Here is a 12,659-nt window from a genome sequence, read left to right as displayed (position 1 = left end):
TCTTACCATGTTATTGTCCGATTTTCTTTCTGTACGTACCATACGCGCTATATTTTTGTCGTGTTTTAGTTTCATTACCTAGTATCAAACTCTTAGCAACATGTTATTTGATATCAATTTCCTTTGTTTTTGTACATGTCAAACGAGCCATACTTTTTCCTACTGTTTTTAGCGAGACTTGATGGAAGATGTTGTGAGATATTGTTCAAAACGTGCAAAATCAAACCACTTGATGAAAATCATTTCTAGCACATTGCCTAAATCAAAGAAAATCTTATGGTTCTTAGTCGAATGGTTATGGTATCAACTTCTAAATAGAAAAGGTCTAGTTTCTTCTATAGCCATATAAAAAGTGATGTCCTTCCCACCATCTGATCGATCCCTGTGTCAATTTGATCCCTGTAGTTTGTTGGGCAGATTTGTAGTGAGTTCGTGTAGTCTTCAGCTTACCAACGATGAAACTGACTTAAATAATCATGATAATTTTGTTTCCCCTCCGCACAGCTGAAGCTGCACCATGAAGCTGTTTGTCTGCATGATGCTGGTGACGATGGTTGTCATGGCAACGCTGATCGACGACTCCGAGGGATGGAGGCGTCGGCGCAGGCGCAGAAGGGGTCGTCTGGATGTCGATGCAGATGGTATGTTTTTGGTCAAAAATATTTAGACCAACATTTTATATAGACGTTGTATGTTAGTAGAAAATAATGTTTCTACTTATATTGCTGGAAGAAAACATTGCTGTTTTGGTGTTTACAATATATTCTTTACGAATGAATTTCTGCACTACACATTTAACCAACGCCATCCCGGGTCTATGTACTATGATTATGTTACGACTTTTTTGTCACAGTACAGCTGTCTCATGATATCTGTCTTTCCTTTACCCGTCCAGCTGACTCAGAGTTGAGGGAGGTTGTGGAAGAGGCGAGGTCGCTCCTGGAGGAACTTGATGAGGCCAGCGATCAACAGTGGAATACACAAGGACTAGAGAACATGGAAGTGGAGGACACACTCGAAGGGGCCCCCGGAGACGCTAGGAAACGGTGACCTGCCAGACCGGAACAACTGAAATTTTACAACGCCAAAGGAGCAGGTTGAAAACCAAAATGTCGATGTCTGTTTCGCCTAGTGTTCTTCCTTTGACGTAACATGTATTGTTATTTAGCTTAAACAACTGAATGGTAAAACAACTTGGGTTGTTTTATCGGAATTTTGATTATTTCAGTTGACTTACAACAAGTCATTTTTGTAACAAGAATACAATGTCAGTGTATAGATGATATTAATGTATAAGTGTACAGCATTTTGTGAACTTTCTAAATGTTTGTTCAATAAAATTTATTGAAACATGATAGAGAGTCCGACTTTTTTATTTACATAGATAATTTGCACAGAATATCATCTTACTGTCTCTATAAAGTTAGTAGTAGAATGGTGTATGTCATTCTTAGTAGATTTAAAAGGACAGTTCTAAACTAAGTAAATGGCAGTTGCCAATCAAATTAACATTCCCTATATTCATTATGTTTAATTGATTTCAGTGATTGTATTTTTCAATAACACAGACTCTTAGCTTTAATACGTGGGTGTCCTTGGCTTTATATTTTCTCTTACGCTAAAATAACTGCAAATGGGTATTATCTTTTTACTTTCTTTATTTCGACAAATTCAGTACCTAGAATGTACTATCGAGACATGATCTCAACGTAACATCCACGTCAGCATTACTTAACACTGAACATTCGGTACATTTGCCGTTCGTAGGGGAAGTTTTATCTTTCTCTCCGTTTTCTTAAATATTGTGAACACAGTCGTACTACCATGACAATCGCACTGTCATGTATAGCATGACGCACGGTACATTTGTTCGCAACATTTTTGTTTTAATACAAAAACGCTGGCCATGGGTTTCTAACTGTCTCGTACTTGCAGTGGCAGTGGTAAGCATACAATTTCCACAAACTAGCTCTGCATATTTACCAACTAATCATACGAAGAACATCATATATGAAAACAAAGCAAACGAACAAAATATACAAACAACAGCAAAGGACCGTAAAACCTGTCTTTTGCAACAAAAGTTGGTGCACACTTCATTTTGTTCATCCAACCGTACATCTACTTGAAGATTAGGTTAGTGTCCTTCATTTGCCCTTGAACTGGCACAGATGTTCAGACCCTGCAGACGACATTGCGACCCATGCGGTACAGGTTGGCCAACTCTCGTGAGTTCTCACTGTTTACCGCGCGAACGTAATCTCCTTCGCCAATGATGCCAGCGCCACTGCTGTTGACTCTGTCACCCATGAAGATGTATTCTTGTCCTAGGGGGGAAGACATTAAGAAGTTGCTTTGATAGGGTTCTACGACACAGCAATAATCTTAGTTCGCGCGCGCTCACACACTCATACAAAGCCACACATACACAGGCATATACAGAAATTAAAGATACGCATACACACATACACGCATACGCGCGCGCATACACACAAACACAGACGCGCACACACACACACAGACACATAAACACAGTAAGTGGTGATACACCGTCACACATACATACATGTGTCGTTCGTCCATCTAGTCGACGAGGACACACGTGCATGCACAAACACACACACACACACACACACGCACACTCACACACACACACACACACACAAACGCAAACACACACACACACACACACACACACACACGCGCGCGCGCGCGCACACACACACACGTACTGAAATGCAGCTTACCAACAGTCAGGGATGCACACGCGCAGTCCCCATCCTGGTTCGGCAGGACCACCTGCGTTCTGAAGCGTTGCGGGAAGTAGGACCGTCCCCTGAGCCGCAGCGACCCCTGGCGGTAGATATTCAGCCTGTGCACCTGCAGGTTTGCCACAGTGACGTCACCGGAAGGGAACACGTCCCGCACCTCTGCTGTCATAACTGAGGGACGAAATAGAGAAGAGTGGATGAGAAGGTGCGTTGCAATGCGATGTTGCTTCAAATTCAAGTAAGAGAACTTTTTTCTTTCGGTAAGGCCATGTTGATTTGATTATATGGATGACATCCTCTGGGAACTCCATAACTGATGCGAGCGAGCGAATAAAAAAAAGTTTGGCCAAAAAAAAAAGTTGCCTCCAGTATACATGAAATCAAAGTGGCCAGGAAGGTTTAACATAGGACTAAACACACATAGTATGGTATACCAACAGTTAGGTGTAGGGACCAGTACATTATACGGGTGCAAGACATTTTAATTCTTCTTGGACCAATCCGAAAAAAAAAACACCTGGAAAAAAATCAGAGGAACAGGTTTCGCCAATTACAAAATGGACACACTATGTCGGCAGGCATTTGGGGTCTTACCGGCGGCCAAGAAGACAACAAGAGGAAGTCAAGTAGAGTTTATAGTCAATTGTACCAAGTTTCTACAGTGAAAGGTACAGAGACAGTTAGCCTCTATTTCTTGGAGATGAGATTTTTAAATGCCAGTGGGAGTCCAATAATCCACCAAACAGATTCCTTTGTAGCAAAACTGACCAATTACCATTGTTTTGAGTATTGCCAGTTCTCAAGTTTCCACAGACAATCAGGTCCAGGTTCAGATCTGGACCTGAAAATGATCCTCTGGACCTGAACGGGACCTGAATTTTCTGTACTGGTACCTCCCCCTACCAACAGTAGATTTTTTTCTTTCTGTCCTTTCACATCTTATTCTTTGACTTTAGATTCATTTTGGCATTCTATGGCATTAGACTATGATTAGTTATCTGTTTTCTGATACTTTTGTTTTCAATCTACAGAATATTTGTGCTCATTTTACAGCTGCTTTGCACAACTTATTGTGTGGTCGAAAACTTTTTTTTTTGGAAACGGCCGAAAATTGGTGCGAGCGCGGATGTCATCCATATAATCAAATCAACATGGCCTAAGGCCATGAGAATTCGATTACGTATATTGGTGACACCCGCTTGCGCATCAATTTACTACGTTATCATCTGTCTGTTTGTTACTATCGTAAACATTTGTCAAACGTGTTCTTGTATACAGTGCATAAAACTGCAGTGGGCCATATATACGGTTCACATCAGTTATTTTGTAACCGGCAAAATGACGAAAGCCTGTGAGTTATAAAGTTCTGATATGATAGAGCTATATATATGTACATCATGAAGATGAATCTTACTGAAGCGTTTGCTGCAGTAGAGCGGCTTGAGAGAGCCAAATTCCTGGCATGGCGGGCAGACATCTGTCTGTCCATCATCTAAAAGTAGAGGGTGGAGTTAGATTGGTTTGTACACATCATCCATAACGTTATATGTGATCTAGAAAGCTGTGATCACTTTAGAATGTATGGCAACAAAAAATGACAATCTTACTCTCCTTTCTAATAAATTTGCTGTTTCTCCTTTCTAAAACAATGAATCTGAAGTGGCTACGTAAAAACTTAATCAACCAATGAATTAATAACTAATGTATAACAGTACAGTTTGTAATACACAATGTACCTTCTTTGACAGGCCGACAGGCATTTTCGCAGTCTTCCACAGTCCTGAAGTTGTTCGCGTTACCCAGGCAACCGCCATAGCCAAATGGCTTGCAGGATCCAGTCTGAAAGATCAACAGTCACATTTTATGGTACTGTCGTAAAATTTGATTATGCTGTAACATGATTAGGAGGAATATAGTACGGTTACATTGTCTAAAAGTTGGTAAGTTTCTATTCTATATATGCACAACTTTCCGTAGTTCCTCGAAAGTTGAATAACAGTTATCATATTTAAGTTCGCTTTTATTGTTTTAATCAAGGTATCTGTCGCCATATGTGAGTAGAACGCTCACCTTAATGTTGTAATAAAAACGGCGAAAGGATCCTCGGCAGGGACCGACATCGGGCTGTAGGCTGCACCGTTGTTCCCGGGTCGGTAGGGGGCGCACTACAGGAGCACGGGTGGCTGCAGCAGCAGTTGTGGCTACAGTTGTTGTTGTTGATGGTTGCTGAGTAGTTGTTGCCGTTGTTGTTGTTGCTGTTGTAGCTTCGGTTGTCGTTGTTTTAGCTTTGGCTGTTGTTGTTGGTAATTCGGTAATTTCGACGGGACCCTCTTCAACGTCCACAGCGCCATCTGGGAACAAGCCCCTTCCGAGAGGACCTTCTTCGGCAGCGGTCGGCGCGATGCTCTCGTTCCCAGGCTGCGAATCGGTAGGCAGGACGTCCTGCCCGTCGGTAGGCGTGGCCCGTGGAGACGGGGTCGTGACGTCAGCGGGCGGCGAACACGTAAAGGCCCCGCAGCTGTTACGGCAGCACTTCTCCTCCCCGCCGCAGTGTGCGTCCACGGAGCAGGTGTCAGCGCAGATGCCGACTGCCCTGGGCGGGATGGGAGGGCAGACTCCTGGCTTAGGGGGTGCAGCTAGAAACGGAATAAAAGATTGTTCAAATTACAATTTGTAGTGAAGAAATTACCTAAAATGGACGGACACATACCTTTTACCAGCTTTCACTCTATTCTGTCCATCGTTACTTTCGTACCTTCTTCGATATATTTTGTCTGGCCGTCACCCTAACCTCTTCCATCATAACTTCAATGAAAAGCGTCCTGTAGGCTGACTTGAGCTTCTTATAAATAAACAATCTAACAAGTAATGTTAGAGTGCTTACATACAACGACATATAGTTTCTTCTCCGACATATAGTGGAACTAACAATCTATCGGTATTTGAAACGAAGTCGTTGAACGTCTGTAGTTGTGTAAATTCTTCATGGTGCCGTTCGTTTTGATAGTTTTTTTGGATCAGTTTATCTGGACACGGTCCATCAAAAGTTAACGTTGTTGTTCATAAAACATATCCTGTCAGCTGGCACGGTTAAGAAAACATCCCACAGTAGTTCATGACAATGTGAAGGATGTATGCCATTGTTTTTCACACATTGACAGGATGTTTGTGATTTCTAGCGAGGACTGAAGGATTCGTAGTCATTATCGTCCTTCACACAGTAATCATGTTTTCTTTCCGTGGCCTTCTCGTCATATTCTCCAAGCAGAGGTTGAGTCGCAGAGATGTAGTACTAGTCGGGATTTTTATTACCTGCTCGGTCCTCTCACTGAGAGGAGCTTGGAGAATATTCTCTTCACGTAGTCACAACTGGCAGTGCTTCAATATCCCACGCTGAGACGGAATGCTCATTATCTAAAGCAGGTATATTAACCTCTACCAGCTGGCTCCACATGTCCCTGGAAAATACTAGAATTGGCCAAATAGACATATGTTACGTTTGTGGGAGTATGGACAGAAAACGGGACAGAAAAATAGCCCCAAATCGTCTCCACCAAACTCTGATTGGCCTCTTTGGAGAGGAGCGTTTCCGTAAGACAAGACTCAAGAGAATCGCACAACTAGAAGGCGGTAGAAACCACAAAACACACCGGGTCTTTAATTTGCTTTTGGAAAAACGCCCTTTGTAGTTTTTGTTCGATTTGTTTTGACGAGTTTCCTGTGAAAGTGTTTCGGGGTTTAGTCTGAATGATTTCCAGACGGTACATCACTCTTCTCGTCCTAATTTGCCTAAAGCTGGGCAAAATGCCAGGACAGTTTTGAGCGAACTCTGTGACTTTTACCCAACCATCACTATGTTTGAATGTTTAACAAAACTTTTCGGAAGGTATCCGCCTTCGCGGCCTTCCATGAGCGCTGATTCGCGAATTTTAACATATACAACGGGTGCACACACGACCTTCGCAAGACATGGCCCATGTGTAAAAAACTTAAACTGGCCGGCTTCCATCCAACAATAACCGCCAGCGCTCGTGGAAGGAGGCTAGGATGTACGAAGGATTTTAACCTTCTTGGTTGTACGCACTGGGGGTTCTGCGAAGAGCATGCGCAAGTTAGTGTAAATTGTTTACATAGTGGCGGGTTGGATGTCACGATTACACTTCCGCCGGAGAAAGTAGAATCGGTACACACGATGACATGGTGTAGCCATGACGACCGTTTCCATGGCTACCACACGGACTAGACCTTAAACTCCACGTGTTTGGTCTCGTATCTCACACTTTTTGTCTCACTGCGAAAGCTGCGATTTTAAGCAATCAGTAGTTAAAATACCAATCAGTGTTTAGAACAATCAAGGAGTTCAAACGAACCTCCTTGGAACAATCAAAGAAGTCAGCCGCATTGTCTTTCTGTGACGACAGCGCACTTTCGGGTCCGTTGAACACAGAAGTGTGTGCAACATTTGTTCAAAGGAAAGTTTATGATAAAGGCCCAAATTTGCGACACTTCCACAAATCATTGTACTTAAACTCGAAGGTGGCAAAATCTGAAGCTCTACTCATACACAAGGCATACTAGATTAGTCTCTCCAAGAAGATGTACGGGACCGTCTCGGCGGTTTACGCGTGTTCGTATGTTTTTGAAGATTGCATTAATCTTTCCTCTGGTCATATTGCTCTTTATCCTCATGGAGAGTGGGGATTTAGGAAGAAATCTAGGACTACCAGAAAGATGTACAAAAAAACTCAATCTCAAAAGTAAACACGCATAAGTTTTAGACTGAACCCGACCCTACAAATTTTATCCCTTATATACATCTTCTCGGAGATTAGAGAAACCAACAACACGAAAACGTACTATTATCCAAAAACATCTAGGGGTTCAACGGTGCAGAATTGTATCGCATTCAAACCATACTGCAGGATGTCAGAATCTTTTCGGAGAACATGCATATCATTTCTGACAGATATTAGTCTTCAATCAGACGTGTCAGCTCAAGGAGCTTTTATCCTTGGTCAGCTGGATTAAAAAAAGAACAATTTGGCCAAACAGGGACAAATAAGTTGCCATGGGCTTTCAGTCACTGACAATCTTTTGCAGTATATCCCGCGTCTAATCGCCGGCCAATTACCTCCTACTAGGCTTTTATTCCTAACTTGGCCAAAGTCCCCTATTACTATTCGGCCAGGCCGGAGTCTGGTAGAGACTAGAAAGGTCTAGAAAGACATATTGTATAAGATTCTTACCGTTGACCCGAACATACGGCCTTCTCAGGAGCGAAGCTTGCGCACTGAGTGCTTCCAGCGACAAGACAGCCAAACACAGCAGCACAAACTTCATGTTGACTTCTTCTAACATACAAGAAATCTTTAAGACTCTTACCGTTGACCCGAACATACGGCCTTCTCAGGAGCGAAGCTTGCGCACTGAGTGCTTCCAGCGACAATACAACCAAACACAGCAGCACAAACTTCATGTTGACTTTTTCTAGCAGACGAGAGATCCCCAACAGCAAGAAGAGTAGGACAGGCCTTCCACTTGTCGTGACGCCGAGTGGTGACTGGTGAGGTTTTCTGGCCCCTTTTGTAGGGTGCGGGGGTCCGACCCAGAGGCGGCGGAAGTGAGGAAGTGAGTAGGTCGGGGACACGCACGCACGCCTCTTCCTGTCCAAAAACTGTCACGTCATCGTAATGACGTCGCACCTAGGTCGTAGGTACTAGCAAACTTCTGTCATTGTACGGTATTATAGAAATAATGCCGCTTACCTTTTATCCATTATCATTTCCAATTAGATATTTGTTGTATTGGTAGGCCAGCCATGTGTACATTATATTATGATGGTCATCAACTATGATAAGCATGTTTTGCTTCAACATAATTAGTATGTTTCCTTTGTCATTACATGTATTCGTTCGTTCACTTCTGTTGTTGTTTTTATTTTGTTACCTAATGAGCAAGAGATTCCTATAAACCCTTTGTATTTTTCCCCAATTCTAGATGAAAATTGACTTGATGTATAAAATGTAGGCATATAAAGCCGTAAATCGACGAAATGCTGTCCCCTAAAAGTAGTACAAATTGCGACAAAAAGTCAAAACCAGATATGAGATAACCTGGACCCTACTGCTGGACTGGGACTTAATCTATACCAGCTTTTGTAAACTTTCAACATGAGGAAAATATTAAGCTAGATACTGCAGTGGGGATGCAGTGGAAACGTTGCAATTGACCGAAAGTTTCCAATGGAGATCAACGATATCGCTGTTTTTGCATTAGCATCTTATTCTGCCAGTGTTTGTCTTCATCTTTCGACTGTCTCGTTAATTTCTTTTCAAGATTTCAGGTGATCATTTCTCTACATCTCACCCCCCCCCCCCCCTTTACTCGAAAGACGTATGATCTCCTTGCGGATGGCATCGGAACTGCTCATTACTAGGGGTCATTGACATTTGGTTTTTCGATTGGTGATGTAAATCTATCTGTACAGTACTACGATGTATGCATTAGCCTAAATGCCACTTTAGTATGCTCTCTTGGTCTCTTTATTGTAGTATCAACTGCAATGCAGCCCTTAGGCTGCGAATGTGATACGCTTCTTTCTTCTTCTCAATAAACCATTACTAACGTTACTACACGTGATATTTCATCAAGGCTATTATATGCTATAATGTTTCCTTTCCACTAATTTTTTCTCCTTCTATTTTGTAGTTGTGAAAAGAGAAATTGTGTTCCAAGAACATACAAATACATCTCGTTGTATTCTAAAGATACACTTGGTCACGGTGACGACTGTTGTTTCAGCTGGACGCCAGATTGAGAGCGTGCCGATCCTCACATCTTGATGACGACGCTGAGGGCGACGCAGGAAGTAGTGATGTCATCACGACCGGTGCTAGGGAGAGGAGGACAGGAACAGGGGATCGTGGGGAATATACACAGGCCTGGCTGTCCAGAATAATTAACACTAAAGCCAATAATCTCTTGGTTGTTTCCTTAGTTGTTATTTTGGTTGTTACTGTGCTCTGCAGGCAGTAAAATTAGATTATAGTCTGATCGCGACCTCGGCAGGACATGCATACATTTTAAACATTGTTTATCCTGTTGTACAGGAGATTTTAATGTAATTGGTTTGCAAATATTCAATGAATGTGTCTTATTACTGTTTTAGTTAATGTTGTGTCAAAAAGTTAAGATTTAACTTAGTGGTGTGCCGTCAGCCAATGGGGGTTCGTTAACAAAAAGTCTCAGAAAGCTGTTGTACAGTATTTCTCTGTTATTCTTTATTGTTTTGTTATCCCTCATTTATCAATTCAGTTGAAACATGTGTTTAGTGGTCAGTGATTAGTTATAACAATATACATTTGTTATTTTTATACTAACTACTATCGTTATTCTACTATATAGTTGTTATTTATCTATTTGGTATCATTTGGTTTTGATAGTTAGTATAGATTTTATTTTGCTTGTCTCCTTAGACTTAACTTAAAGAAATATGGTGAGTGATTCTGTGAACTCTCACTAGTGCGTACATTCAAGTTCGCAAAGTTGTTCGACTACTACAAATAACATTGACCTGGGAACTGAGGACGAAATTGAATGTTGCTGTGAAGTAAACATACGACAAACTCGATTATGTTATCATCTTTCGTACTGCTAAGCCCGCTGAAAAGCGGATTATTAGCAGCTGCGCAAACAATGGGACGAATGGGGAAAGACGTAGACATGTGCAAAGGACGGGACAAGTGAAGTCTGGAGTTGTTATGAAGTAAACGGCTTTATTTATTTGAAAATAGCAATCTTATATCAAATCCCACGTTTCTTCAACGTAGACGCGTCCTCTGTAAGAAATGAGAAGAAAAGAAGTAAATCTTCAGTCGGATCGAAACTATCATCATGAAATTGAATACAGGTAGTACATATGTAGCATAAAAAGCATTTGCAAATAAAAACTAATAAAAATTGTGTCAGCTACTCAACATCACATCATAGATACAAAATTTGTTCTTGTTGAATTCAGTCACACATGTCCCTTTTCCCGTTTTTTTTCATGCTGGGAGGGGGTTTGAACTCATGCTGAAACTTCATGCACATGTATTGGTAAATTTATTAATTTGTGAAGTGTAGTTACAAAGCTTAAAGCACATGGAATCGTTGAATATCTTACTTTCCATTGTACAAATGGCGGCGTTAACGTTGATATAAGTTGTCACAACTTTAGCTCGCAGTCTCTGTACTTTTATTTGTATTTTTCCACGTCATCTTCTTAAATAAAATATAAGAAATAAAAAAAATGAAAACTGTGACGTACAACAGGTGAGGGTATCGACATCCGCGATGCTGACTTCCGTCCCGGACATCAGCTGTCCCGTAGAGTCCGCGCATGAGCAGACGGACCCGTGGCACTGGACCGGCGCGTAGTTCCCCGTCGGGTCGCACTTAGGCACGAAGGCGCCCAGCATCGGCGGCTGGGACATCACGGTGTTCTGGTCACGGGCGCAGGCTATGAACAGTTACAGATTTTAGTGATCTTTAGTGTTAGACATTTAATACAAAGGTGAAGGCACGAAGGCGCCCAGCATCGGCGGCTGGGACAGTTACAGATTTTAGTGTCAGACATTAAAAACAAAGATGAGGGTAGATGCAGTGTTATAGCTGCCAGCATAGATATAAAATGATAGACTTTTGTACTAGCAATCACCACTCTATCTATCACGAATATACTGAAGCCGAATCATGCCCTGGATGCTAGACTACTTAGCTGTGCGGTACTTTTACATGTATGTTTTGCCTTTGTTAATTAATATGATCTATACCTAGCTCGGTTGGATAAAAACGTACAAATATAAAGGTCTTCTTTTGTATCAAAGTTGGCATTTCTTCAGGTTACTGATCGCACTGTTTTGAAGATTTATGAAAACGAAGTGACTCCAGATCTCGCGAGAGGTAAGGAGATCTCGCGAGAGAATAACGTACCACATGTCATGTCATTTGCCTCCCAAATGTTGGCCCCGAAACCTTCAATCTTCTTGCCAGCCTCGTCAACACAGTAGCACCTAAAGGAGGGTAGGAAAAAACACGGGCCATTTTTAAAAACTTGATAATATTCCATCCTATATAAGTTAAATCACATTCTAGAAAAATAGGTAGATAGGCCACAAGACGTTTAGACCTTAGAACCAGTATCATAGAGGAAAGGTTAAACTCGGCACTTATTCTTTCTTATTCAAGAACGTATATTGATATCTTTTTTGAACTTCTTTATTGATAAGTCAAGTTGTATCAGTATATCACTTACGAAAGTTGCAGTACTTTTGTTGTGTCAACAAAGATGACATATTTAGAGATGTTCACTGCACCCTTAAGACTATACTTATTTGTACTAATGATCCAGCTGTGATACACTTAAAACGATCCACTCACTTGGACCCTGCGCACTGTTTCGCGGACCAACTGCCGTCAGCTTCACAGTCGGGCAGGTGAGCCCCAAACAGCGGTTGGTCCATGGCTGTTAACATGGCGGCCTGTTCTTCCTTCAACTCAGCACAGGTCTCTACAAAAGGAAGCATATATTTCTGACTTTTGCTGAAAAACTATACTTTCACTGGCATCATTAAACATGTGCAGACGGATCTTTATTTCTGTCTACTACATCCTAGAGAAGATTGCTGTTTGGGAATAGCGGGACTCCCGCAAGAGCGGAGGGGATCTCACGAGAGGGGAGGAGATCTCACGAGAGGGTTAGGAGATCTCACGAGAGGGGAGAAGAGCTCGCGAGAGAAGTGAATTGAAGAGATCTCGCCAGAGGAGAACTTGTGGATAACTTACTCGCGATACACCTCATGGACTGGAAGTCACACTTGGTGCCCTGCTCACATTCTGACGTCGCCG

General features: G+C 42.0%; 2 protein-coding genes and 1 long non-coding RNA gene across 3 annotated transcripts; 1 reads left to right on the top strand and 2 right to left on the bottom strand.

The window, feature by feature from the left end:
• Positions 1-483: 483 nt before the first annotated feature.
• On the top strand, positions 484-1,355 carry LOC118403447. The gene is made up of 2 exons (XR_004829648.1): positions 484-641; positions 896-1,355. It is a non-coding gene; the product is annotated as an uncharacterized LOC118403447 (long non-coding RNA).
• A 285-nt stretch (positions 1,356-1,640) lies between these two features.
• LOC118403445 lies at positions 1,641-8,282 on the bottom strand (the record flags this gene model as incomplete). Its single annotated transcript, XM_035802161.1, is given in 6 exon segments — positions 1,641-2,327; positions 2,748-2,942; positions 4,186-4,263; positions 4,508-4,610; positions 4,842-5,407; positions 8,154-8,282. Coding segments are annotated over 6 exon segments (1,188 nt in total). The 3' UTR covers positions 1,641-2,175.
• A 2,244-nt stretch (positions 8,283-10,526) lies between these two features.
• On the bottom strand, positions 10,527-12,653 carry LOC118403407 (equistatin-like). Its single transcript, XM_035802118.1, has 5 exons — positions 12,597-12,653; positions 12,192-12,321; positions 11,745-11,824; positions 11,080-11,271; positions 10,527-10,609 (listed from the first exon to the last, which is right to left on the bottom strand). Coding segments are annotated over exons 1-5 (420 nt in total). The 5' UTR covers positions 12,613-12,653; the 3' UTR covers positions 10,527-10,607.
• Positions 12,654-12,659: the final 6 nt, after the last annotated feature.

This window comes from Branchiostoma floridae, chromosome 16 (genome assembly GCF_000003815.2).
Source record: "Branchiostoma floridae strain S238N-H82 chromosome 16, Bfl_VNyyK, whole genome shotgun sequence".
Taxonomy (NCBI): Eukaryota; Metazoa; Chordata; class Leptocardii; order Amphioxiformes; family Branchiostomatidae; genus Branchiostoma; species Branchiostoma floridae.
This window is presented reverse-complemented; position numbering and strand designations above follow the sequence as displayed.

Coding starts and splice junctions, on each gene's coding strand:
- LOC118403407 (XM_035802118.1), bottom strand. Junction 11,825..12,191: donor AAACAGTGCGCAGGGTCCAA/GTGAGTGGATCG, acceptor ACCCTCCTTTAG/GTGCTACTGTGTTGACGAGG. Junction 11,272..11,744: donor GGCAAATGACATGACATGTG/GTACGTTATTCT, acceptor AACTGTTCATAG/CCTGCGCCCGTGACCAGAAC.